General features: G+C 55.5%; 2 protein-coding genes across 2 annotated transcripts; one reads left to right on the top strand and one right to left on the bottom strand.

Annotated features, from left to right (window-relative positions):
* The first annotated feature begins 2,960 nt into the window (after positions 1 to 2,960).
* Positions 2,961 to 4,399, top strand: BRD3OS (BRD3 opposite strand). The gene has a single exon (XM_087822969.1). The coding sequence runs from the start codon at positions 2,997 to 2,999 to the stop codon at positions 3,249 to 3,251; it is 255 nt and encodes an 84-aa protein (XP_087679095.1). The 5' UTR covers positions 2,961 to 2,996; the 3' UTR covers positions 3,252 to 4,399.
* A 1,483-nt stretch (positions 4,400 to 5,882) lies between these two features.
* On the bottom strand, positions 5,883 to 26,241 carry BRD3 (bromodomain containing 3). Its single transcript, XM_016196560.2, has 11 exons — positions 25,925 to 26,241; positions 24,967 to 25,104; positions 23,854 to 24,001; positions 22,732 to 22,946; positions 20,431 to 20,802; positions 18,110 to 18,238; positions 16,777 to 16,968; positions 15,409 to 15,644; positions 11,690 to 11,982; positions 11,001 to 11,126; positions 5,883 to 9,137 (listed from the first exon to the last, which is right to left on the bottom strand). The coding sequence occupies exons 1-11, from the start codon at positions 26,138 to 26,140 to the stop codon at positions 9,022 to 9,024; spliced, it is 2,181 nt and encodes a 726-aa protein (XP_016052046.1). The 5' UTR covers positions 26,141 to 26,241; the 3' UTR covers positions 5,883 to 9,021.
* Positions 26,242 to 26,835: the final 594 nt, after the last annotated feature.

Here is a 26,835-nt window from a genome sequence, read left to right as displayed (position 1 = left end):
CACAGTGCATGTCAGCTTGAACACTAAATTCTCATCAGAAACATTTGATCTGTGTTCAGGTGTCATAAAATTTATCATTGAAAAAGTAGACTGGCATACCCAAATATACTTAAAAGTTTGCCAAACACTGAACAGAGTACCAAATTTTAAGTCAATTGAAATACAATACAATTAAAAATTCAGCTCCTCAGCCAGGCAAGCCACACGGAAGAGCCCGGAAGCCACACATGGCTTGTGGCTGCTGCCCTAGTGGGCAGCGTGGGGCTGTCCCCCAAAGGCGCGAGGTTGCAGAAGGCATGGCTCTCCTGTGTTCGCGCCTCTGAAGGGGGCTTTGAGAGACCTGTCCCCACCCCAGGAGAGGCATGGAGCGGGAGCTCAGCCTCAGAACTGCCCAAGGGGGCGTGGGTCTGCCCACCGCCTGATTCCCCCTGGCCGTCAATGAATGCAGTTGATGGAGAGACATCAAATACACTAAAATTCATGAGGTCATATTTTTTTAATCTCTGACATTTACAAAATCCTTTTTGCCTGGCTGGGCGTGGCTCAGTGGTTGAGCGTAACCTGGAATCCAGGTGATCGGGGTTCGATTCCCAGTCGGGGCACATGCCGGGGTTGCGGGCTAAGCAGCCGATCAATGACTCTCTCATCATTGATGTTTCTATCTCTCTCTCTCTCCCCCTCCTTTCCTCTCTCTGAAATCAATAAAGATATGTTTAAAAATAAATAAAAAAATAAAATTTGTATTGTGTGTTCCTTTTTGACCCATGAGAAATTTAGAAATATATTTCTTAATGATCAGATATATGAGTTTTCTTCTAGTTATCTTTTTATTATTATTATTTTTAAATATATTTTTATTGCTTTCACAGAGAGGAAGGGAAAGGGGGAGAGGGAGAGAAACATCAATGATGATCATTGATCGGCTGCCTCCTGCACGCCCCCTGCTGGGGATCGAGCGCATACCTGGGAATCGAATCTCGATTTCCTGGATCGTAGGTGGATGCTCAACCGCTGAGCCACGCCGGCCGGGCTTTACTGCTGTTTATTTATAGACTGTTTCTCCGGTGACCCCGTTCGTGCACGAGTTACATGCTTTGAAATGTGTTGAAACGGATGCGTGGTCTGCCCTATGGTCAGTGTTTGTAAATGTTCTGTGTTCTTGTGAAAATGAATTCGACAGCTGCGGGCTCTTACGTCGTGTTCCTAGTTAGCATGGGCGGGGGGGAGGGGGGGAGCGTTTAAATAAAACTTCAGTCAGGACCTAAGGAGAGTGTTACTGTTGCATGCTTGGACGTGGGCTGGGCAGGATGGGACCTGGTGACCTGAGTGAATTCGAGACCTATTTCAGTGTTCCCCCGGGACAGCGTTCAATGACTTAAAAAAACAACTGCATCCGCACTAGGAGTAAGAACGCTAATAGCAACAGCGACAGCAGTTGCTGAAGTACACAAGCAGCAGCGCAAAAGTGCTTCAGTAAAACGCTAGGACCAACCAACCCTACGGCGGGAGCCCGAGGACCCGCGCACCCGCGCTCCCCACCCCCTCCTCCGGCGGCAGGCCCCGCCCACGAGGCCCGATCGATAGCTCCGGCTCGGCGCGCGGGCCTGCTCGGCGCTCGGCGCTCGGCTCGCACGCCTGGGACGCTGCCATGGAGACGCGGCCCCGCGGCCAACCGGCGGCGCCAGCGTCTGAGGCGCCTCGCCCCGGGGCCCGGGCGTCACGGAGACCCCACGGCGCGGGTGACAGCGGCGCGGGAGGGCGGGCGGTGGGGGGGAGGGGACCCGAGATGCGGGGGAGGCGATGGGGACGTGCCGGGGGACGCGGGCAGGGCGATGGGAGGACTCAGCGGCCGCCCCCGGCGAGGCCAGACTGGGGGGGGGGGGGGGCCCTGGGGGACACGGGCCGGGCCCTGCGGAAGGAAAAGGGGATCTGCGTGGCCGGGAGAGCATCCTGAGGGCCAGGGCTGGCCGAGGAGGCTTCTCTGTTCGGTTTTCGCCTGACCTCACTTTTCTTTCCAGGGGCCTCCGGATGCCTGGAGCGGAAAGGCCGCCGCGGGCCGGGGGCTTGGCCGGAGCAGGCCCCGGTGTCCTGCGCTGGCTCAGGTCCCGAGGACTTGCTTCGCCGATACAGACACTAACGCTCCAATAGGAGTTTGCCAGGACCCCCCCACCCCACCCCACCCCACCCCACCCCACCCCTTAGTTAATAAAAAGAACTGGGCCTCGGCTGGGCCTGGATCTCCCCGAGAGTGACTGCAGGACTGAGACCCGTTGGCAGCTTGCTTGGCTTCACGCTGATCCAGAGTTAAGATTCTGTATCATAAAACCTGCCATTGCCACCCGAGCCCTTGGCTCCCCACAACTGGCAGTGTGTTCGCTTCTTAGAGCACCACGGTGGGGAAGAGCTGCGGACGAGCCCGACAAAAAGCGCTGAGCAAAAGCTGGCTCCAGGCCCCGGACGAGTCAGTCCCAGATCGCCCTGCTGCGCGCCCTGAGCCGCCCGAGCTCCGATCCGGGACAGGCCGATCCTGGGCGCGGCCATCAACGTGTCCAGCGGTACAATGTCCTTTCAGTGGATACGTCTTTTCAAGTTAAGCAGTCCCAACTGTGGTGTCAGAATCGCACCAGACACCTGACAAGGCTCCCTGCTGAGCTAGGTGCCTCATCCAGGTCAACACACCTGATAAAGGGCACACAGCTGTGCACAGGGAGCCACATTTACCTGTTTTGCCATCTCACGGGAGGTTCCGGGGTGTCTTCAGAATGCTCAGAGGCTCCTCTCAGGTCTCCCTGCAACACCACCCTCCTCAGGGTGCCACGCACCCATGGACTGAACCTTCCTCTCTACCATTAAGTTAAATAAGGAACCCCCAGACGCAACAGCTGAAAACGTGTTCATCGTAGCGTTCAGCACAGAGCAGTCAGGACTGTCCCAGAGAGGCCACAGGCTCAGGAGCTCAGGAGCTCAGGAGCCCAGGACAGGGGCTCGGGCCAGGGATGAGCGGTCGCGTCCCGCTGGCAGAGAAAGCCCTGTCTGAAGGCTATGCCCGGCAGCGGTACAGGGACACCTCCCTGCTCATCTGGCAGCAGCAGCAGCAGCAGTTGGAATCTGTGCCGCCCAGGACCTACCTGAGCAGGAGCCGAAGCATGTGGTACTCACAGTACGGGAACGAGGCCATCCTAGTCCGAGACAGAAACAAGCTTGAGGTCTCCCGGGACACGGGCCAGTCCAAGGTTTGTACAGTTATGTGATTGCAGTGTGAAAACGGGGGCCCACGCACCACACAGGAAAAGGCACACATGGGCACCTTTTTGGTGTTGTTGGGTTTTTTTTTGGCTTTTATCATGAAAACAAAACAAATGCCCCACAGAAGGGTCCTTAATTACCAGAAACATCAAAGAGTGCTTTCTACCTTTTTTATTGTGTTGAGGACAGCATTGCAACAAACAAGCTACAACTATGTACAGTGGCCACGTTTCTGTCAGCTGTCCGATGGATTTCCGGGCCTCATGGGGAGACTAGTGAACACAGTGAAGGAGCTGTGGTGTAAGACCCGTGAACCCCAGAAGTGGCTCCGAGCCCCTAGGCACAGTGTCGGTGTGACTGGTCGGCTGGCCTCCAAGCCATCCGGGTGCTGCGGGCACAGCACAGCCTGGCCTGGGCACACCGCTAGGTATGCTCTTCTGTTTGGCTTCTAATAAATCAACCAAGCACGGCATCCTGTTTACAGACCACCTTTTCAAGTTTGGTAGGTTTAAAAAATTTTTTTAATTTTAATTTTTTGCAAATACAGTTGACATTGTATTAGTTTCAGGTAGTAGGTTGTTTTCAATGTTCATTTCTGCCTGAAGAATGGGTCAGATCTAGGAAAAAGTGAAAGAACAGGCATCGTACGTGGTTGAAAACTCGTCTGCGGGACCAGAACGATGTAACGTAAATGCTGGCAGAGCATTTCTGCAGCAACTTTGCTGCACCTGTATTTTGAATCTAGTCACCAAAATGACTGTCAGGTGACACAGTGTGGTAGCTTCCAAATACTTGACGAATGCAGGCAAGTGCTTCCAAAAAACAGTAAGGAAACCAAAAGTTACCTTTAAGTTCCACATCAGTTCCTTGCAGGGGTTTCAAATTGATCTCGGGGCTGGAAAAGGCAGGTTCTCGACAGACAGTATCTCAGGAGGGGCTCCGAGGCTGCCGCTCCCCAGCATCTGCAGTGCCTGGGTGTCAGTCACTACCGTACACAGGCGGCCAAGGCCCAGCGTGCAGGCAGGTATGAGTCAGTCGCTGAGACAGGACTCGATGTCTGCTGGAATTCAAGTCTGAGTGGCTATGCACATGTGGAAGTACCTTTTGTCAAAGCTGATTTTTCTTTTCTAAATAAATATTCTTTAGAGCTCTCCTCATGCTCTTATTTCTATATTTGTTCTTAATGTGTTAACTTGGCTGTTTTTAGTAGTATCTAATGATTGCGAAAGACCCAATACAGAAATGTGGAAGGCAAAGCAATGGTGCCCTCCCCAGAGATGCGTGAATGCAATCATGCAGTTACACTCACAGGCGGTGGCCTGCACCATGCACCGTTTTGAAATTTTTTCTTGCTCAGCGGGCATTACATTGTGCTCCGACTGCCTGACTAGCAGCTCCTGGGAGCCCGCAGGTGGGCAGATATGTGTCCTTGCTGTCACCATGCACACAGCACGCCCTGCGCCCCACTGGATGAGCTTGTTAGCGAACATCATCCTAGAAGTGGCACTGTGGGGTCACACTGCCTTCCCCAAACATTCATGTCTGGCCCAAGGCCTAGTCCTTGCTGAGGGATCCTCGGCCGGCGTGGTGCCTGGGGCCAGGAGGCTTGAAATCACTCTGCCTCAGTTACCTCCGGGGCTAGAGGGAAGCCTGCCCCCTCTTCGCAGGGTGAGGCCTCTGCAGTCAGGGTGCACCTGCCCAGAAGCCCTGACCTGGCATCACCCAGTAGACAGGTTCTATTTAAGTCCTGCTTGGGAAGAAAGCCAACTTCAGAGACGCCTCTGGAATGCTCTGTGCTCACTGCACCTCAGACCAACCTAGGACTGGGTCGTGGCTGGGTTGGGCCCGAGCACGGAGACAGCATCTGGGAAGGTGCACTGCTCATGGCTGGTGTTTGCACACATCGGGGTGTGCGAGTGACCATGCACTGGGACATTTGGAGGACAGCTGCCACTAAGCTGCTTAGCAGGAAGACACTGCCTGCCTGAGAGAAGCCTGGGACACAGCCAGTCTCGTCCTTGGAGAGGTGGCTAGAGGAGAGGAGCTAAGTCTGGACAAGGCTGACGTGCCGAGGGAACAGGCAGGGTGCTCACTAGCAGGAAGGAGTAGGCTGTCGTCAGGCCAGGACTTGGGCCGACAAGAACCTTTTCCTGGGATGGCAACATTCTGAAAGTGGTGTCAGAACTCTTCTGTCGAGATACCTCGTTCCTTCTCCACTGAAGCCAAGTGCCGGAGCATCGGCACATGAACCCGTCTGACGTGGTTTCAGGGAAATGCTGACCGGGCCAGCTGGACAAGGTTGATGCCTGAAGTCCCGGAAAGCAGACTGAGGTGCAGGAGGGAAGGGTCTGCCTGGAGAGGAGGAACGATGGGGGGGGGGGGCTGGAAGACAGGAAACCCGCTCTTCTAGGAGGGCAGGCATCCAGAGTCCCAAGTAACTGGAAAGACAGTTTTAACTTTCTCAGGAAGCCAACGATGCCCCTGAATTCTGGCGCCTCCCCACCAAGCCAAGGGGCAGAGCCAGGGGCAGCCTTATGAAACTAAATTGGAAGGCCCTGAGGGCAGGGAAGGGAGCATCCCACAGACGGAGAGAGCAGGAGCCACCCGAAGCACAGGAGAAGGCACAAAAGGGCACCTTTTTCTTTTTTTTTTTGCTTTTATTATGAAAACAAAACAAATGCCCCAGGAGAAGGGTCCATGATTACCAGAAACATCAAAGAGTACTTTCTACCATTTTTATTCTGTTGTGTTGAGGCCAGCATTGCAATAAACAAGCTAAAACTACTTACATTGGACTCATTTTCAGTAACTGACATTTACAGGAATATACTAGAAACGGCACTAAAAAGTTTAAGAAAAGTTACGGTAAACTTGCATGCACGTCATACAGAAAAGTAACATTTTAAATATAAAAAGGAAAACTTCCTGGAAGTGTTACGCGTATTAAGGGGCAGCCCTACTCTGGACGCGACGAATCCATATCGCGGGGGCTGCTTTTCCCCAAATGACTGTAAAAGACGCAAAAGAACAAACCAAAACAAAAAGAAAACGTATCTTACAGTGTGTAAGCAAGATGACGTCCTGCCACCCAGGACGAGCACACCGCAGCCTGCCCCTGTGGCCCATGCGGTCGAGGTCACGGTCACGGTCACCAGGTGTGTTTCCAAAGCCATTCCCTACACGTGGCCAACCTACTTAACGCACCACTCTGTCCCCTTGAGAAAAGCTCAGGAACGCTGCCCTGCAGATCTCGGCACTGGAGCCACTCTGCTTGTCCAGCTGCAGTCTTCCCAGTACAGAGAAACGGAAATGACCGACACCCACGAGCTCGAGGGTGGAGGAGGTGCCCCCAGACCGAAGAGAAATCAGTTGTGAAGTCTGGACAGAAAGCCTTAGAAACTGCAGCACCAATGAACCACAACTGCTCAGTAGGGAGCTACGCCACTGGTTTCCGTCTGGGTGAGGGGAAGAGAGGTCCGAGAACCCACCCTCTCTCATGGAACCAGGGGACAAGTAAGAGCTCCGAACACTCCCACTGTGCTCAACTCTAGGGCCAGGTGCTTCTCTCCCTATCGGCTCACACGGTGACCCTTCGCTCCCCACGCTGGACAGGCGCTCCACGGGAGCCCCCCCAAGCGCCACACCGGCGTCTGCTGGTTACCGGGTGCGCACAGGTTGCATATGCCGATGAGATCCTGCTGTAAGACCTGTCGAGCTGTCGGGTACTGATTCCTTAGAGTCATAGTTTAAATATGCCACTAAAGACCTGTTTAGAAAACACCTTTGAAAAACAAGGGTAACTTTAAAAAACATCAAGTTTAAAATCCACTTATATTTTTTATTATAAACAAAACTTAAAAGTTTAACAAGCTGGCTCAAAACTCACCAAGTGTCAGGATCACCAGCAGTAAGAAAAATGGTACTCCACCATCCACTCGCTCATCAGAGCTCTAGATCCATCAGGGTACCCACAGCCATAAGGCTGATGCAATCTGAATCAATGTTATGATTTTTTAAAAATCGCCACCTATTAACGATACTGCTGACTAGTCCCCCTATCCAGGCAGATCAGCACCCACGGCTCCACCTCCAGCACCCACCTCAGTGAACTGCTCACAGGGATGTCTGGGAGAATGCCGTTTCAGCCATTTCTGCTACATGGAAAATGCTTGAGCAGGGAGCCCTGTGTAGCTGTCAGGGAGGGACCCTCCTGGGGCCAGAGGTTCTTCCACCCCTGGAGAGCGGCCAGGCCACTGCTGGTGGCTGGAAGACGGCATAGGGCAGTGGGGGCCACAGCGCCTCCCTTGGAGGCCGGGAGGTGAGGGGCTCCCATCTGGAGGTCAGGGCCAGGAAGGCCAACTGACCGTGCATTCTTGGCCGGAGCCACAATGCTCAGAACCTAGGCAGGCAGTGGAGGGCATCCCTGCACTCAAAAGGCCGTATGGGAGCCTCTGGAAAAAACAAAACCAGAACATAACCTTCTGTTAAACTCTGTATATTATTATTTTCTTTACAATAGAAAGTTAAAAATCAAGACTTAGATTTACTATACATTTCTTCCTCTCAGATTACAAAGTTTATATTATATAACTGGGGTTCCCTAAATTGGTTTCTTTTAAAACAGTCCTAAAGAGACCAGAAGAGAGTACAAAACAACTAAACCACCCAAATAAACAGAGCGTGCTGCAGCGGGAAGCTGTCTATAGCTGCAAGTCTCCGAGCCTCACGCACACACAGAAAGAGCGACCCCCCGACGGCCCGGGGTGGTGCGCAGACGGGATTGAGCACCGGCAGGGACGGGGTAGCACCTGGAGCACCTGGGCTCTCCTGCAAACCACGACGGGGGCCTGCATCTCTGCTACTGTTTTAATGCATTTATTTTGTTCTGTTTTTCTTCTTTTTTTAAAAAAAATGACCAATGGTGTTAATAAATAAAGTATTCATATATACATGAAATTGGGAAAATGGTTCTGGAGTGTGCGGCCGCGGGAGCGCTAACAACAAGGTGGGGACACACATTGGGCTGGACTTTCATAGAAAATTGCTGATCCTTACAAAAAAAGTCTCCTTTTTTTTTTTTTTTAATCTTTTCTTTTTTTAAGTTGAGGTAAAAGTTTCAGTGTATGGAAACCTGCACACGCAACCACTGTATCCCCTCCCGGGAGCTCCTGACATCACAAAGATCAGAAAAACTCCACTCCCCCCTTCCACACACGCCCACCCTCGCTTGCCCCCACCCACAAAGCTCTGATGGGAGCCATGGCGATCCCCTTGTCTAGCTCAGCACCTCTGTCCTCAGCCCCTGCAGGAGGAGGTGGCCCTCGGACACGAGGGTCAGAGCTCAGGGCTCAAGAGATGAAGCTAACAGCTTCCAAATACAGAACCACCTTAGAGAAACTGCCTTTGAAAAAATTCTTTCTGGACCAGGTTGGGCATAAGAAAAGGGGTTTTGCAGGAACATTCAGATGACATCTTCCGTGTTTGTCTAGTTACCAGGTTAGCATCTGAAGTTGTCATCTCCAAGCGATCAAATTCAGTGGCAAAGAAAAGACTTTATGCAGATTCACACCTTCTCATAAAGTCTAGTGTATACACAAAAAAAGACCTTTGACCTATTAAAGCAAAAACGGGAAGATACCGTAACACTGGATTAAAAAGAAACCTGCACACCATGAACAGAAGTAGTATATTAACTGTAGGAGGGGACACTGCAGAGGTCGGCGTGTGCGGCGGCCACCGGAGGGGCTGAGTGCTGGCCAAGCCCAACTTGATTCCTTACTCCGAGTCACTGCTATCTGAGCTGGATCCGCTGGAGCTGCTGCTCCCGGACTCAGAGGAGCTGCTGCTGCTGAGCCGGGAAGGCCCTCCAGGGGGCGCCGTGCCCGATTTCTCTGGGGGAGATGCAGCAGGTGAGAGGAACGCTCTGCTCACCTGGCTCACCCCGCTCACACCCACGCGCTCCACCACTCCTTCATCCATCAACACGGCTTCTGCAGAACATCCACCACTACACACCCCACCTCATGCCATCACCCACCCACTTCTTGACCCCGTCACTTGATAGATATGAACACGTATTTGTTGAAATGGATCAATGCGTTAATGAGGTTGTGGTACTGTAAGACATGTATCGGGTGTCTGTCCTGGTTCCTGGCATAGTCCTCCTAAGACCCTTGGAATTCCCAGAGGATAAGAATGTTGTTATTTGAAAGGAGCTCCTTTGGATCACACCTCCTGAGTTTATGCTCATGAGTGACTCTGACTGGGGGGGCGGGCAGATAGCCACAGGATGGGGCTGGTCACCAGGAAGACTAAGCCATTAGGAGATGGGAACTTTGAGCTCCCACCCCATCTCCGGGAGAGGGGGGCTGAAGTGGGGCACATGGAGGAGCTGGGAGGGTGGCCAATCTGAGAGGGCAAGGCAGCTCCTCACCACCACCCCTGGCCCTGTGCATCTCTTACCCCTGGCTGCACTCCTGAGTTATACCCTTCATAATAATAAACCCTAACAGGAAGTATGACATTTTCCGGAGTTCTGTGAGCTGTTGTAGCACGTGACTGAACTGAGGAGGGGATCGTGGGAACCGAGAGTTATAGCCAGTAAGAGGGTCAGAGGTGCAGGAGGCCTAGGATTTGCACCTGGAGTCTGAGGTGGGGCGGTCTTGTGGGGCTGAGTCCTTTTTCTGTGGAGTCTGCACTAACTCTGAGTAGATGGTGTTAGGACTGAACTGAATTTCTGGACACCCAGCTGGTGTCGGAGATTGGACAACCAGTGTGAGAAAACCCCCACACATTTGGTGTCAGAAGTGTGATGAGTAAATATAGTTCAAATGGGGGACATCTGTAATATTGTCATTTTGAAATCATCTAGAAAAACACATAAGTAATAAAAAATACTTAAAGAGAATATATATATATCTCAGAGGTCAATAAACAATCTAACACACCAGAGACAGAAAAAAAAATGAACACAATCTACTAAGAGGGAATGATGGATGTGGGTGGGGCTAAGCACCCCCACCTACTGATATAGAAAGGTACCCACCCACCCATCAGTCAGGTGGCGCCAGGCAGCAGCAATGAGCCACCATTCTGCCCTTCCCAGGGGTGACCCAGGGGAGCTCCCCAGCCTTTGGTGGAGTAGGCAGGGCTACTAGCATTTCGGCACTGGGCAGCAGGGCCTGGCAAGGATGCCGCACCGGCTGCTACATGATCATTGAAATGAGACCCAGCGATGTCCACCACCACCTGGCCCCACTGTCCCTGGGCTGGGAAAAAGGTCTTTGCCCCTCCTTATAGGCTCCAGAGAAAGGAGACAAGGCGTCAAACCACCTGCTCCCCTAAAATAAGACCCTGCAGTCCACAAAGCACAGGGCCTGGGCTGGGAGTCAGCCTCCCTCCACCTGTGCTGTTGGTTAACATGTGAGAACAGGTGTTACAGCCTGGGGGCAGCCAGAAAGCTCGTTGTGGGGGCTGGAGGTCAGCCTACCGTCTCCTAAGCTATGGGGCCCAGTCCCCAAACACTGTAGCTGGGCCCTTCCAAGAGCCCCCTGCGGGCGTTCTAGAAAGCGGTCCACACCTCCCATATGCTCAACCTCCCTGCAAGGCCGGGGTTCTGTCCCATTTACAGATAACAAAATTGGGGCCTCCTGACATGGTGGAAGACCAAGACTGCCCGGGCCATCCCCCTCTGGACAGAGCAGCAAGCGGCTGCAGGGGACACCATGCCCTGGGGCAGCACGGCCCATGGGTACCTTTCTTGGCGGGCTTCCTGTTGCTCAGCTGCCCGCTGACGTCCTGCAGCCGCTTCTCCAGCTCCTTCTTCTTTTCCTGAGCTAACTCCTCCTTCGACTTGGCTGCCTGCTTCTTCCCGCTTGTCGCTATGGGAGAGGACGATGCTGAGGCGGCGGGGCAGAGGAGAGACAGGCAGCCAGCCACCAAGTGCACCCCTTGGCACCTGGGCGTCTGCAACCCCCGCCTCACCACAGGGCTGGCTGACACTAGGAAACCCTGCCTGCATGTCCCAAGCGCTCCTCACATGCAGCCTTTTCTTTAACTATCACAAAATCTCTGAGGTGGGGGCTGGAGGTCAGCCTACCGTCTCCCAAGCTCATGGGCAGGCCCTCCTCCTCCTCCAAACCTCCTCCTCCACCATTCCCGCTCCAAACAAAAGTGGACAGGACGTGTGTGGCTCAGTGACACCCCCGTGTGAAAGGCAGAGCTGCGACATGAAGCCCTGATCCTGCCTCACAGTTCTCCCTCGCTGTGGCCACAGCAATCCCTCAGTCTCAGCAATGACCCCAGTCTCAGCTAAGTCCTCTGTCCCCAGCTGAGCACAGACAGGTGGGATGCGGGGCAAGGGGCTGCCTGGCTTTCCACCCAGGGCTGCAGAGGAGCGGGAGGCAAGGGGGCTGCGAGGGCCAAGCTCCACCCGGCGACTTACAGAACGGTTTCCTTTGCTTCTTCTGTAAACAAGACTTGACGTATCTCTCGAGCTCCCGCAGAGTGGTGGGTTTCAGAGTCTCAAAGTCGATCTCTATCTCGTCGGGGTTGGAGTCCCTGAGCGAGGGCTCCCGGGACTGGATGATGTGTACCACCCGGCCCAGCTTCTCCCCGGGCAGCCGGTTGATGTCCAGGCTCAGCTGGCGCTTCTCATCGTAGCTCATGGGCAGGCCCTCCTCCTCCTCCTCCGAGTCGTAGGAGGCCGAAGCCTGCTTGCCACCCTTCTTCGGCTGTCTGAGGCAGAAGGCAAAGAGTGTCATGGCATGGAGCCTTGTCCCTTGTCGCCCCCCCCCCCCCCCCGTCCCCTATGGAGTGCCTCCCCCCTTCTGTCTGGCTCCGTCGTCTCCAGGACCATGTCCTCTTACCAAGGGAAATGCCCAAAGTGGTGCCCCAGGCAGAGAAGCCAGGCTGGCTGCCTGAGGGCTGCAGGTATGTCTCCAGGGACATGGAAGACCCTGCTCCCAGGTCACAGCAGAGGCTGCTCCCAGCTGGGTGGTTTCCAGGCCTCATCCAGGAAACAACTACCCTCAATGCCCCACAGGCATCTCCCACTCAACAGGTCAAACACTGACCTCTATATTTAAGTCACCCAAAAGAAGACAGGGAAAAGGACAGAGGAAGTAAGAACAGAGGGAACAGACAGGACATGAACTGGTAAACCAAAACCCAAGTGTATTAATAATTACACTAAACATAAACAATCTAAACACACCAACTAAAAGAAAAGAGATGAACAGGTTGTATAAGAAACAAGACCTGATTTACATGCTGTCTACACAAACCCAACTTTAAATACAAAGACAGAAGTAGGGTAAAAGTAAAACGATGCAGAGAAAAAAAAATCAACCAGACACTAATCAAAGGAAGACCATAGTAGCTATATTAATTTCAGACTAAGAGGACTTCAAAAACAGGATTATCAGAAAAAAGAGGGACACTGCATAATGATAAAACAGTCTCCTGACCAAGAAGACATCACAGTCCTAAACGTGTGTGCATCTCAAACCCAAGCTTCGCCCAGCCGGTGTGGCTCAGTGGTTGAGTGTTGACCTAGGATCCAGGAGATCACGGTTCGATTCCTGGTCAGGGCATGTGCCCAGGTTTCGGGCTCAATCCCCAGCAGGGGGCATGCAGGAGGCAGCCGATCAATGACTCTCTCATCATTGATGTTTCTCCCTCTCCCTTCCTCTCTCTGAAATCAACCAAAATATGTATTTTTTAAAAATTAAAAAATAAAAACCAAGCTTCAAAATACATGAAGCAAAGGCCAACAGAGCTAAAGGGAAAATGGAAAAACCCACCACTATAGTTGGAGAATTCAGGAATTTTCTCTTGGTAATTAATAAAACAGGTAAGTCAGCAAGAACAGAGAAGAGCTGACACCTGTCAACCAAGTCAACCTATCAGGTTTTTGCCTGCTTGGGTGGTTTTATTGGGTTGGTTTTTCCTAACTGACATCCACACACAGCAGGAGAATAGACACTTTCTTCTCAAGTGCACATGGAGCCTTCACCGATTCTGGGCCATACGACAAATCTTAACAAATGTTAAAGTGTTGATCGCTGACCCTCATACAATTAAACTAGAAATCAATAACTGAAAAGTATGTAGAAAAATCCCCATATATTTGGAAATTAGACAACACACTTCTGAAGAACCCATGGTCAAAGAGGAAGTCTGAAGGAAAATAAAATTTTGAATAAAAGGAAATCACAACGTATTGAATTTGAGGGGTCCAGTTAAGGCAATGTTTATTTAGATGGAAACATATAGCATTAAATACTCTATAAGAAAAGGTCTCAAGTCAATCCTCTAAGCTTCTACTTGAAGCAGCTGGAAAAAGGAGAGCAAATTAAGCCCGAGCCAAGCAAAAGGAAATAGTAAAAATGAAGGAAAAAAGTGCGAACAGAGAAACCAATGAAACCAAACACTGGATCTTAGACCAACCGATAAAACTGATCAATCTCTCTCTCTCCAGGCTCATCAGGAAAAAGACACAAATGACCACTATCAGGAATGGAAGAAAGGAAATCACTGCAGGCCCTGCTGGCGTTAGGAGGACAAGAGGGCACTACAACCCGTCGACGCCACAATTTAGGTGAAATGGAGCAACGGCCTGAAAGGCACAAACCCCCAAAACTCACTCAAGAACAAACTGATAACCTGACCGGGCCTCATCTATTAAGATAAATGAATTCATGGTTAAAAACCTACTTTTCACTGGTGAGTTCTACCAATATTTATTTAAATCTTTTTTTTTTAAATATATCTTTATATTGATTTCAGAGAGAGGAAAGGAGAGGGAGAGAGAGAGAGAAACATCAATGATGAGAGAGTCACTGATCGGCCGCCTCCTGCTCGCCCCCGACTGGGGATCGAGCCTGCAAACCCGGGCATGTGCCCTGACCGGGAATCGAACCCCGATCGCCTGGATCCTAGGTCGATGCTCAACCACTGAGCCATGCCCGGCCGGGCTGCCAATATTTACAAATTAATACCAATTCGACCGATCTACCCCAGAAAACGGGAAGAGGAGGAACAGTTCTCAACTCATTTTTGAAACCAGCATTATACTAATACCAAAACCAGACAGACAGTACAAAAAAGCCTAACTTCTCCCACCGCCCCCTACCTCCACCCACCCCACCCCGCCCGCTCTGCATGCCCCCTCCTCCCACTGTAAGGGACGAAGGCCTGACCCTTCTGCCTACCAAACAGTTCTCAAAGCAACCCGCCGCCCCTCCACGGCCACACTGGCCACGCACGCCTGCAAAACCAGTCACCTCCAAGGGGCCGCCTTTCTTCCCTCTTGCTCCCACTAAGAGGCCAGGATCTGACTGCTTTTCAATGCTCATGACTCCCCTTCATTCATTCTGAGGATAAAATGCCAACACCCCAACAAAGCCAGCCAACCTTGGCTGCCTCAGCCTACCCTCCTCCCAACCTCGGGGGTGCCAACTTGCCCTAATTCTCACAAAGAACAGATCTGCTGGCCTCTGTGGCACTGGCCCGCCACTCCTGATTCTTGGGAGCCACGTTGTCCGGACCCTCTACGGGCAGGCTTGCTCCTGTGCAGCTGCCACCCCTCCTCCAAGAAGCCTTCCTCCTTACCCTACCAGGGGAGGCACCCCGACCCCAAGCACCTTCCCCCCCATCCTTGCCTCCCACCGTCATCCCTGCCTGTCAGCGGCGGGCATGCCTCAGGGCAGCGCCTGGCCACGGTGCGATGGATGGGCCACAGAGCTGATCTGTGCCACGGCGACCCTCTTGCCTACCAGGCTGGTGGGAGTGAAATGCTAAGAGCCCAAGTCCCCACATGCCCAATGTCCCCAAATTAAACTCTTGGGCCAAACCAGCAAAATGTCCCCAAGGCCTCGAGACGCCGAGGGTCCCGCCAGGCAGCTGTGCCAGCTCCCATGCCCACGACGGAGACCAGCCCCCATGGAGAGCTGCGCAACACCCTCCGGAGCCCATCGCCTTCCTGGCCTCCCTACAAAGGGGGGGGGGGGGAGACAAGGACCACCGCGCCCCTACCCTGCTATCTGTGCAGCGGCCTAGGATCTGAGTCACCAGGGCTGGAAGCCAAGGGCCCACGCCCCACACCCAGCACTCCCAGGACAGCCCCCAGGGCACGAGGCGCTGGGCCGGAGCCGGGCCCACCTGCTGGCCACGGTCGTGCTGTTGGCCTTCTTGGTGGGCGCCTTCTTGGGCTGCGCCTGCTTGGCGGGCGGGGCGGCCTTGGCCTTCCTCTCCTCCTCGGCCCTGGCCTTGTGCCTCTCCTTGTCCTTGTCTTTGTCCTTCCTTCTCTTCTCTTTCTCCTTCTTCTCCTTCTTCCTCTTTGGCTTATTCACGGGGGCCTGAGACAGGGCGGCCAGCTGCTCGTGCACAGCCTTCAGCTGGAAAAGAGCGGGCGGCTGAGAGGGGCTCCCTGCGGCTCGGGCGCCCCTGGAGCTTCTGCAACCGGGCGGGAGCTGAGCCGGGCGCCCCTGGGCCACGCCGCGCCTCGGGGACCAGACGGGCGCCAGGAGCACGTGGCGTCAGAGCCACGCTCTGCCCACCCCCCGCCCCCCGCTGCCCCATCGCTGGGCCAGTTTCCTTGGGGAAACTGCAACGGGGCGGCTCGGGGAGCAGCAGAGCAGCCTGGCGAAACGCTCGGCCCGGGGCGGGTGGCACAGTAAGGACTCGATAAATAGTAGCTGACGTTTTCTTATTCGTTTTTATTTTTCAGGTGAGGAAGACAGAGCCTTAACCGGCTGCACAAAGGAGTTAGTTGTTCACACAGCAGGTCTAGAGAATCGGAACGGTCCCGGTGCCGACGCGCGCTGGCAGGGTGCTAAGTGCTCTATGTTCTCCTTTCAGCGGCCCCCGGGCACGAGGGGTGACCACATGCTGCCCCGGGCAGGGGAGCAGACAAGCTCCAGCCTCCGGCAGGTGCAGGGGCTGAGACGGCAACCTGGGCCGACAGCTGCACCTCAGGGCCGTCTTCCCGGCAGCGTCATCTCTAACGAGGCTCCAGTCAAAGTCAAACGCCCACCCCACTCTGGTGACCGCGGGGCCATCTCCACTCTGCTCTCTTCTCCCTGCCAGAAGCCCCAGAAATCATGCACCTGCTGGCTGCCAGACACTCGGGGAAAACAATTCTTCACGTTTTTCTCAATTCATCGTCAAAACAACTGAAATGAGGGGGGCATGAGACCCATTTTGCAAAAGAGGAGTGAAGCAGGGGGCACGGTGGTCAGAGGTCAGGGGAGGACAGCCTCATTCCCGAGGGAGCCTGCACCCCACCACCCCACAGCAACAGGCAGCTGGCCCACACGGCGTGGCTTCTGCCAATACTTCCCTCCCAGACCTTTATGGGACAGTGCGTGGGCACCCAGGGCCGACCAGGGCTCCGGGAAAGTAGCACGGCCCCAGGCCTGCAGGGACCTCCAAGGGGGCCCTCGGAGCTAACACTTCCCGGGTCTCCTCCCAGGACGCTGCAAGGAAGGACTGCCACGGCTTGTGGGAGGGGACACAGACAAGGCTCACCTGCTCCTGCAACTCTGCCAGCCTGGTGGCCCGCTCCTCCTCCGAGTCCGAGCTACCCGAGTCCGAGGAGCTCTCCTCGCTGCTGCGGCTGCTCTCTGTGCCCTTGCTCACCACCGGGGCTGCGGGGGCAGGCAGTGCGGGAGCCTCCGCCGGCTCATCTGGCATCTTGGCAAACCGCATCTCAAACACATCCTGTGGGGGAGCAGAGGCGACCTGAGGTCCTGGACACCCCTGGGGAAGCCACTCAGAGTAGGCACCCAGCATCCCCGAGATGCCCTCAGAGCTACACCGAGGCGGCAGCCCAGCTGGCTCCCCCACCCTCTCTAGGCACTGAGTGCAGGGCCAACAGCCACAGATGTAGCCACCCTTCTAGGGAGTGGCCCGCCTGTCCCTTAATAACACGTAAGCCTTCCGCGGTCCTGTAAGTCCCTGTGAGACAGCAGGACCCAGCAGGGGGAGCGCAGGCTCTTCCTGCATCCCTGGTCTGGGGCCTGGTGACCGAGGGGGACGCCATGAGCCCCTCCACAGGGTTTTCAAAAGGGTTCTCAGCAAGGGACTAGAAACCTCTTAGGAAACAAAGGTTCTGGGTCCCGTAAAAGGAAAAACTACCGAGGAGGAGACGTCCATAATTCTTACTTTCCTCCAAAAAGAAAGTTTTCTGACCCCGTGACATCTAAAACATCAGTGCTGTTATTACCAAAGCACCAGCCCACGCAATCCACGGCAAGGAAAAATAATAGGCCCTGAGCACTGAAATACGTGGGCAGCAGCCAGGCTGGCGGGAAAGCACCCTCGAGGGGGTGGGGTGCAGCACACTGTGTGTGAGGCTGGTGTGCCCAGACAGAGTCCCACACTGGTGGCCAGACAAGCCTCCTACAGCTGTTTCCTCCCACATGCCGTCTGCAATTGTTGCCAGGAGAGCAACAGGCCCCCGTCATCTGATACAACGTCCACCAGCCTCACTAAAAGCCCCCCCACCTTCACCCCCAGCACATGAACTGATGGGAACCTTCAGTCGTAAGGCTACGGGAGAGGGGACATCAGCCTTCTCTCTCTCACCGTTGGCTAGAACGTCCTGCTCACTGCCCACCCCAACCTGAGCCCGCAGCTCCTGGAAGGCAGAGGGGCCAGTTTGTCACCAAGTCCTGGGAAGCAGGCTGGGGGTCTGGCCAGCACTTGGCCACCACCAGGACAAATGTGTTGCGTAGATGAGGTTCCCCGTGGCCTCCCCGCTGGACGTCCTCTGAGAAGCCTGTGTCTTTCCTAGGACCCTGCCCGGAGCTGCTGACCCCACCTGTGCCCAGTACTCTCCCCAGAGAGCACCTCGGGTTACCTGCAGCTTCCTGGCCATGGCCACCACCTCGTGGTCTGGCGGGTTGTACTTGTAGCAGTTGGAGAACATTAACCGGATGTCAGCTGCAAAGCTTTGTGCGTCTGGGTACTCGCGGCTGTCCATCTTCTTCTGTAACACACAAGCAACAGGGCGTGAGAGGCACCGCGCAGTGTCACAGACTCCGCTCACAAAGACACGGGCCCTCTGATCATCCACTGCTGGACCCCTAACACCTCGTGCACGGGACCCTACAGAGGGGCAGGCACCCTGTGGGGATGAACAGTGCGGGACAAGAAGTCTGGCTCCTGCAGCCACCACCTAACCCCTTCCTTTCCCGAAGCTTCCAGCTCTACGTATGAGGTCACCTGTCACACGCCGAGGTCCCTGACAGTAGAGGCTCCAGGGGAATGAGAAGCTTCCAGGAAGTCTCTCCACCAATGCTGGGGGCCCACTTGATTCACGAAATGAGATTTGTTTTTTTCTCCATGAAAACCCAGATGCTCTTAGCCTGCCCGCCCCTCACAGAAGCATGGGACTGCCCGGCAGGAGAGTGGGGAGAGGTGAGACAGTAGGCACGTGGAGGGGAAAATGCCACCAGTGGGGGGCGCTATAAGGTGGCAACTGAGAATGAGCTGGCGGGTTAGGAAAGACGTGGGGCCCAGACGGGCATGGCTCAGGGTTTCAGCATCGACCTAGGATCCAGGAGATCAAGGTTCGATTCCCAGTCAGGGCGCATGCCCAGGTTGTGGGCTCGATCCCTAGTCAGGGGCGTGCAGGAGGCAGCCGATCAATAACGACTTTCTCATCGTTGATGTTTCTATCTCTCTTTCCCCCTCTCCCTTCCTCTCTCTGAAATCAATAGATATATTAAAAAAAAAAAAAAAAAAAAGACATGCGGAGCACCACTACTGTGAACAATGCCCCCCTCCTGGGGACAAACCCTTGTCGGCTCAGCTCAAGGCTTGAAAAGCCAAAGGCCTTGATCCCAGCACTGCCTCTAGGAGGGGCCCCCATCGCTCCAGCCTCAGGGCCCCTGTAAACAGCAGGGGTGCGAGAACGCTCCCCTTTCTGAAAGACCCTGTCCCTGTATCCCCTCACTCCTCAGGTCTAGGCCAGGTCTTCTCTGGATGGGGACAGGCGCCTGTGTGGGTACAATGAGACAGGGGCACAGCCCTCTCTGGTGGTGAAGGGTCCCAGAGCCAGGACCCCACAGACCCCACTGGGGAGAGAGTCTCGGAGATGGTACACCTGGGAGCCTGCACTCCTGCTGCCTCCATGGTCAAAACCTGCCTGGGGCCTGGCTGGGCGTGGCTCAGGGGTTGAGCGTTGACCTAGGATCCAGGAGATCATGGTTCGATTCCCGGTCAGGGCACATGCCCAGGCTGTGGGCTTGATCCCCAGTGGGGAGCGTGCAGGAGACAGCAGATCAATAACCCTCTGGTCACTGATGTTTTTTTCTCTCTCTCCCCCCTCTCCCTTCCTCTCTCTGAAGTCAATAAAGATATGTTTAAAAAAATAAAAAACAAAACAAAGCAAAACAAATCCACCTGCCTGGGCCCAGCCAGGGGAAGGAAGCAACAGGAGATTCTACCCAAAGTTGGTGTTACCGCCCAACGAGGCAGAGTGACTAAGACCAGTCGTCAAGGCCAAGACATCATTGATGGAAAGAAACAACCACCCCTTTTTGCAGGGGCCCCTTCCAGGGCCACATGGACAGCTCACAGAGCTTCTCAGGGTGCCAGAGACCAGGCTGGCTTGGCAGTCTCCCCGAGACAGAGCAGGTGTGCCAGGGCCCAAGCCAGCCAGGGGCTCAGGGACACCCCCCCCGTGTGCACCTGGGGAAGACCCCTTTGGAGGTAACCTAGCCTTCTGGATGCCGCTGCACTCAGCACTTTCTCTATCACACCTGGCACAGCCTGCTCTCTGCTGGTCCACACTGGCCTGACCTGAAGCAAAACCCATTCAAGCCCGGGGAGGAGGAGCCCCTGGGGCAGGAAGATCCCAGCTGGGAGGCCGGGCTCTGGTTTCAGCTTAGGGCCCTCCTTGCCTAACGTAACATTTTACAAAAACCTGCAAACGCTCTGGGATGGAAGACGGGTAAGAAGAGGAAAGAAACTACGAAACAGGGGTCAAGGGACTGGATGACAATACAGCTACAAATTCAGCGACCCACGGGCAGAACACGCCCCTCTCCCTGCTCAGAGCTGGAGGGCAGGCCCTGGGAGCCGTAGTGCCCCACCCTGCTCTGGGCACCAGGACAGACCCTTAGGACGTTGGCAGCGCAGGGAAAGAGGGCCCCGGCCGGCCACCTGCCCACACACCTTGACAGTGCTGAGGTCCATCGGGTGCTTGATGATGTCGTGGTAGTCGTGCAGCTCCAGGGCCTCGGCGTCTACCGGCTTGTAGAAAGGCCAGGCGTAGGCTGCGTGCTTCTTGGACAGCAGCTCCTTGAGGATGCTGTCACAGTGCCGCAGGTGCTCCGACAGCTTGCCCTTCTTGCCGGCGTGCTGGGGCACCTCGCCGTCTTCCAGGTCCTTCTTGGGTGGCTTGATGGGCCGGCCCCCACTCTCCCGCCGTGCCACCACCTTGGCCTGCTTGGGGTCCGACAGCGGCGGGGGCGACTCGCTCCGGCTGGCGGTGATGGCGGACGTCGTGGGCGTGGTCGTGTCTGCTTTCCGCTTCACGCCCTTTTTCTGGGACAGCAGAACCAGCAGTGAGTAGGTGCCAGGACAAAGCCTGGCCACAGAAAGGCGAGCGGTCGCAGCGGCGCTCTGAAGCGCTGCCGGCCAGGCACCGAGCAAAGCCATGCTGGGCTTGGCCAGGCCCACTCCTCCCAGCTGCCCCCGCGCAACCGGGGATGGAGGCTCCGAGGGTCACGTCGCCGGCCCGAGGTCACACAGCTGGTAGTGGTGAGGCTGGACTTGGAACCTACCCTGGGCTGCCCTCTCCCTTCGTCCCTAGGGCTCTGTGGTCACAGTGGGCTCATCACACCTGAGCCGTGAGGTGCAGCATGCAATCCCCCCCCAACCTAACCAGCACCCAGGCCCGCTGCACCAGGGGCTCAAGAGTCAAGCATTACGGAGATGGCACTGTGACCAGGATCGCCACCAAGCGCGACTCGGGCTCAGGGACAGCCGAGACAGGCAAAGTCCCAGATAAGGGCCTCCAAACTGATGCTCCAAGGACAACTGTACGGAGCAGAAGGGGAAAGCATGCTGGGGGGGGGGGGGGGGCCACAGGCAGCAGCAGCAGATTTGGGACCAAGGGTTGCAAGGGCTGAGTGGGCGTATCTAGACTTTACCCTAAAGGCAGTGGGAGCCAGCTAGAGCTTTCCGCGAGAGAAGGCAATGCTGAAATGACCCACACAGCCTTCAGTGGGTATGTCCAAGGCAGGCACTCACAGGGGTGAGTCCAGTGAGTGAGAGCATGTCTAATGCCAGGGCATCCCAGGCCTACAGGTCTCTCCAGACACTACCACTGGCCGTGTTCCAAAGCCAGAGTTCCCTGTCCCTGAGACCAACTCAGCCAACTCCCCGCACCTCAGCTCAGGCAGGCAAAGGAGCCCCTCAGAGCCACAAGCGCCTGGGCCAATGGCCTCATAGGGGTCTGCTGTCTACAGCGCCATCAGGGTTGCTGCCCCAGCCAAGCCGCTGCCCCAGGGTGCCAGGGGCACGAGCTGGCTATCCACAAACACCTAACGGGCACCCACGGGATGCCAAGCATGTGCTGCAGAGGCCTGGGGGGCTCATCTGGCCATGGCAAACAGGACATGCTCTAAAACCAGCCGGGCAAACAGCTGGGCACGGTGGGGCAGCCTGGCCAGGGGCCGCCCAGAAGTGCAGGCAGTGAAGGTCAGGGGGGAAGGAAAGCAATGGAGGGGGCATGTTACCTTTGGGAAGCCATTAACCCCTCTGAGCGCCTGCTTCCTCATCTGTAAGATGGGGGACTACTGCCTGCCCCAGAGGGTCGCTGTGAGGGTCAAACCGAAGAAGACGATACACGTCAGTGCCTGCACAGGGCTGCTCAGGGCAGAACGGGGGATGGCAATCCCGCCAGCCCCAGATGTGGCAAGGATCACCCACTCTGAGCCTAGACCTGCCAGGACAGTCCTTGCCATGAAAAGTCCCCAGGTGAGAGGGGAGACGAATGTGCAGGTGCTCACACTAATGGGTGCAAGATGCAAGTGGAGGCGATGGATGGGGCCAGCTCCTCAGGACACAGCAGGGCCACCACCCTCCCCACACTGACGGCCGGAAATCAGTGTGTGCACAGGGACGGGGTGGGCCGGGGCCCCTCCCACGTTCCTCTCGCACACCTTCCCCACCTGGACCCATGGGCTGCAAAGTCCAGGGTTTTAGGGCCAGAGAAGCAGGGGTTCAAGTGCAGCCTGCCCTCACCAGCTGTGTGACCTGCTCCAAGCCTCAGTCGCACCGTCTGCGTCAGGAACAGCGTCCCGATCCCACAGGGATGGCGAGGACCCATTCAAAAGTCACATGCACCAAACACCCGACACTCGGCTGGTGGCCAGGGAAAGCGGCAGAGGCCCCTCCTGCCTGCCCCAATCCAGGAACCCTGACCGGTGCTCAGATGCAAGACCAACCTCAAGCCCCAGGGACACTCACCTTGATGACGGGAGGCGTGGGAGGGACCACGGGGATGATGGGTGTCGCGGGAGGAGGAGGAGCAGCAGCCGGGGGAACAGGGACCGATGTGACGTTTGCAGTGATAGTTGGCACAGGGGTGGCAGCAATGACGGGCGTCTGGGAAACAGTGGGAGGGACGTTCTGAAAGGGGGTGGCTGGGGAGACAGAGGACACGGCCGCCACTTGCTGCGTACCTGGAGGACAAGGAAAGGAAGTTGAACAGACCAGGCTCCACCAGGCAGACAGAGCAAACGCAATACTTCCAGAAGCTTCCTGGACCATCCCCTCTTATGGCCCAGATGCCAGAGGAGCCCCTCCTCTGGAGACCACTGGCCCTGGATGATGGCCACCTCCACGGAGCCCACCCAAACAAAAGGCCTCCCACCTCTGACCAGGACCCAAGTTTGAAGAGGGAGCCAGGACAAGCCATGCAACCCAGCAGGTAAGAAGCAGGCCTGTGCCCGAGAAATCAGGGGTTAACTCAGACTCCCTCAATAACCATCTGAGTGACTTGGACAGAGCTACTAAACCACCCACAGTCCCCATCTGCAAATCAGCATGGCCAGCAGTGTTGGCGACCCGCCCAGCTTCTCTCAAGGGCTAGGCCACCCTTGGCCAGCCTCTCCATCAGTATGCACCTCAGTGCCAGGTCCCAGGACCAGGTAAGACCCCAGGGCTCCCAGTGCTATACCTCATCCCCACCACGCTTCCCAACAGGTGACACAGCCCCTCTCCTGTCACAGAGAATGTAAGTGCTAAAGAGGCAAAGTCCTAGGAGGGGACAAAGGGACAGCTGTGACATTTCTCCAGGCTTCCAGAAGAGGCAGCCTCAGAGCCAAGACCGGGAGGAGGAGCATAGGGACATGGCAAGACTACGATCTCCTCCCCAGAGTGCTCCAGGCAGACTGTGTGACACCACCACCAAAGGCCACTGTCTCTCAGACAACCAACAGGCCACACAGCTGAGACATGGCCCCTGGAGCTCATGTCATTATTACCTGGGCTTCACAGACAGGGAACTGAGCTCACAGGGGCTGAGGGACCCACAGGAGATACCCGCCCAGGGCATCCAGACAGAATGACCACACCCAACCCTTTTACCTGCACTCTGGGTTCCCGCAGCCGGTTTCCGGCCTTTGCCCTTGGGCGCAGGGGGTAATAATTCAACTTCCTCCTGGGGCATCTGGGCCACTTTCTGCAGAAAAATTTTCTCTAAGGCTTGGGCCATTAGCACTATGTCATCTGTGGGCTGAAGACACGGGGAGAGCCAAGGTTACATGCCAGGGAAGGAGCCATGCACTTGCAGGACACAGCTGGCAGAGCTCAGAAACATTTAATTAAAAACTCATTAAGAGGCCCTGGCCGGGCAGCTCAGTTGGTCAGAGCGTCACCCCAGTGCGCCAAGGCTGAGGGTTCGATCCCTGGTCATGGCATAAACAAGAATCAACCAATGAATGCATAAATAAGTGGAAGAACAAATCGATGTTTCTGTCTCCCTTCCTCTCTCTAAAATCAGTAAGTAAAACTTGTTAAGAGATGTTGGTAGGGCAGAAGGGAGGCAAAAGAAATAAACTTTACTGTGGAAACTTTTGAAAGAACTCAGAAAACCATGAAGACTGAAATCCACCCCTCGCTTGTCACAGGGACAAAAGGAGGGCCTTACACTCAGCACCCTGAGTCATCTTCAAGTCACTATTGAAACAAGGACCTCATGCAGCTGGGGTCTCAGGGAACTTCCCTCATCTGCTTTTCTCCCCGAAAACCCCATTGTGCAGGGCTCCCTGTCATGTGGGGGGGCAGTGTGTAGATGTCACAGCACGTTCAGCCATCTCTGACTGCTGTGCGTGCAGATGCCAGGACGTCCCACCTACGTGAGCCTGCACTGACTCCTTTGGCATTTCCACATGGAGAAAGTCTAGATCCCAGGGTACAGATGTTTTAAAGGGCTTGGTCTGCGCCACCTTCCTCTGAAAGGCCTCACTTCCTCCAGGAGGGATGTGGCCCACAAAGGCAATGGCTCTTGGGACAGCCAGTGCGTGAGGAACGCCATGTGGGGATCGGGGCCTGAGTGTGACAGTGTGACATGCTGAGCCCATCCAAGAGCTGCGGCAAAGTGCCCAGACCAGTCCCAGATCACCCCCCAGGTCTCCCCTGGGCTGGTGGGCAGCTCACAGAGGCATTCTGGTCTGGGACCAGCCACATGCATCTTCTTACCTTGTTATAAATATAACAGTTTGTAAACATGGTGTTGAAGTCCTGCATACATTCACTTGCACTCCAATAATAATTATTTTCTAGTCTCTTCTTAATAGTCCCCATATCCATTGGATTTTTTATTATTTTATGATAATCCTAGGAGAGATTTTCAGAGGCGTTATTGACGGATTCAACATAATTATTCTGTAATTCCCAGGTGCACTGACTGCATACAGAGAGGTCTTCTGGGTTGAGGCAGGGATGGGTCTGGGCCAAAGGCAATGGCTGGCCACCCAAGGGCAGGTGGGCGTGTGGTCTGGGGCGAGTATGCAGCCAGCTCTGAACCTCCCATTTGACAAGGGTTCTACACGGAGGGAGGTGCTTAGAGACGCACAGAGGTGCAGCTCCGGAGCTGGTCTCCACTCTGGAGATGGAGGCCTAGCCCCCGCCCAAATTCCAAACCTCACTCGGGGGCCTGCAGGTGACCAGGACTAAGCTGGGTCCAGAACCCAGCTACCAAGTGCTGGTCCAGGGCATCCCCTTACACACTCAGGGTTCTCAATTTGGGTCCAAAGAATCCATCAGACGTCGAGGCAGCACTGAGTGCCAGTTGGGACGGCATGCCTGGAAAGTGGGCCAGGACCCACTCTGAGCATCTGATCTTGAGTGGAGGACAATATGGGGGGACAGTGTACGAATGTGTGAGCCTTTGCTCCTGCTCCCCTCCTCTGTCACCATAAGGCATAGGTTCTCCTCCCTGCACCTGGGGGCAGCTGCCCTCCATTCTCCAACACCCTTCTTCTCCTTGGTCACTATGGGCTCTGAGCTGTCCCCCTGCCGGAGGCACGGGTTGTGCCTGGCATACCAGCACCAGCCACACATCTTAGGCACCAGCTATGCCAAGGTACCACCAACTCAGGCAGCCCGACCATGAGTTGGGGCAACAGAGGGTCAGGGGCAGCGGGAGGGCACTCACGGGCAGGTTCAGCTTAATGGCGTCCACGGGCTGGTAGAAGGGCCAGGCGAACTGGTGTTTCCAGAGCGTCTTCACCACCACGTTCTGCATGTACTGCAGCTGGTTGGTCTTGCGGCCGGGCTTGGCTGGGTTGGAGACCTCTGGCGGGGGCGGGTTCACAGGGCCTGGGGCCACAGGCATCCCCGCGGGGGTGACTGTCGTCGTGGTGGTGGACATCCTCCGGCGGCTCACTCACTGGCCGTCACAGCAGCGGCTCAGGGAGGCCCTCGCTTTCTCTGTGCTCCACGCAGAGGCTCGACATCCCATTTCCAGGCCCAACCAGGCAGCACCTATGGGGAGAAGGGACAGCAGAGAATGGCCGGTGACCCCAGGCCCAGCTGCCTCACCCAGCTTCCATGGGCTCCCCCAGCACACCCAAGTTGTCACAGCAAAGCCAACTGCCTTGGTCAAGCCAACCCTCACCTGCCACAGAACCACTCTCTAGTGGTCTCAAGCAGGTGAACAGAGAGACACAAGTGACAAGAGATCACATGAGCATGTGCCACCTGGGCAGGTGGGGAAACACAAGGGTGGGAAGGCGGCTGCCGTCCAGGTGGGGGCCAAGAACCAGACTCGGCTCACTGCCCGCCCACTGTCTGCCTGCTGGGCTGACCACACTGTTGTTGGCTATGGCAAGGTTTTAGTGAACGATTCACAGGTAGAGAGCTACGTCGACCCCACAGAGCCGAGCCTGGCAGGTAGACCCTCGAGTGAGGCCGCTCACCGAGCGAGTGAGGTTCTACGGTAACCGCGAGAACCGGCTCTGGGTTTGTGATGGCAGCCAGGCTGTGACACTGCTGGCCGCAGCCAATCCAGAGGGCGGGAACGGGTGGATCTGACCCTGCATGCTCAGTAAATGGGTGGGGGGGGCG

The sequence above is a fragment of the Miniopterus natalensis genome, chromosome 12 (assembly GCF_054644295.1).
Source record: "Miniopterus natalensis isolate mMinNat1 chromosome 12, mMinNat1.hap1, whole genome shotgun sequence".
Lineage (NCBI taxonomy): Eukaryota > Metazoa > Chordata > Mammalia > Chiroptera > Miniopteridae > Miniopterus > Miniopterus natalensis.
This window is presented reverse-complemented; position numbering and strand designations above follow the sequence as displayed.

What these genes read in the sequence shown, in the direction of transcription:
- BRD3 (XM_016196560.2), bottom strand. Translation starts at nt 26,140, where the DNA reads ATGTCCACCACCACGACGACAGTCACCCCCGCGGGGATGCCTGTGGCC. An exon ending in CCACGCCTCCCGTCATCAAG is followed by an intron (nt 20,803 to 22,731) that starts GTGAGTGTCCCT and finishes CTGCTGTCCCAG; the next exon opens with AAAAAGGGCGTGAAGCGGAA. An exon ending in AGCACGACCGTGGCCAGCAG is followed by an intron (nt 11,983 to 15,408) that starts GTGGGCCCGGCT and finishes CTTCTGCCTCAG; the next exon opens with ACAGCCGAAGAAGGGTGGCA.
- BRD3OS (XM_087822969.1), top strand. Translation starts at nt 2,997, where the DNA reads ATGAGCGGTCGCGTCCCGCTGGCAGAGAAAGCCCTGTCTGAAGGCTAT.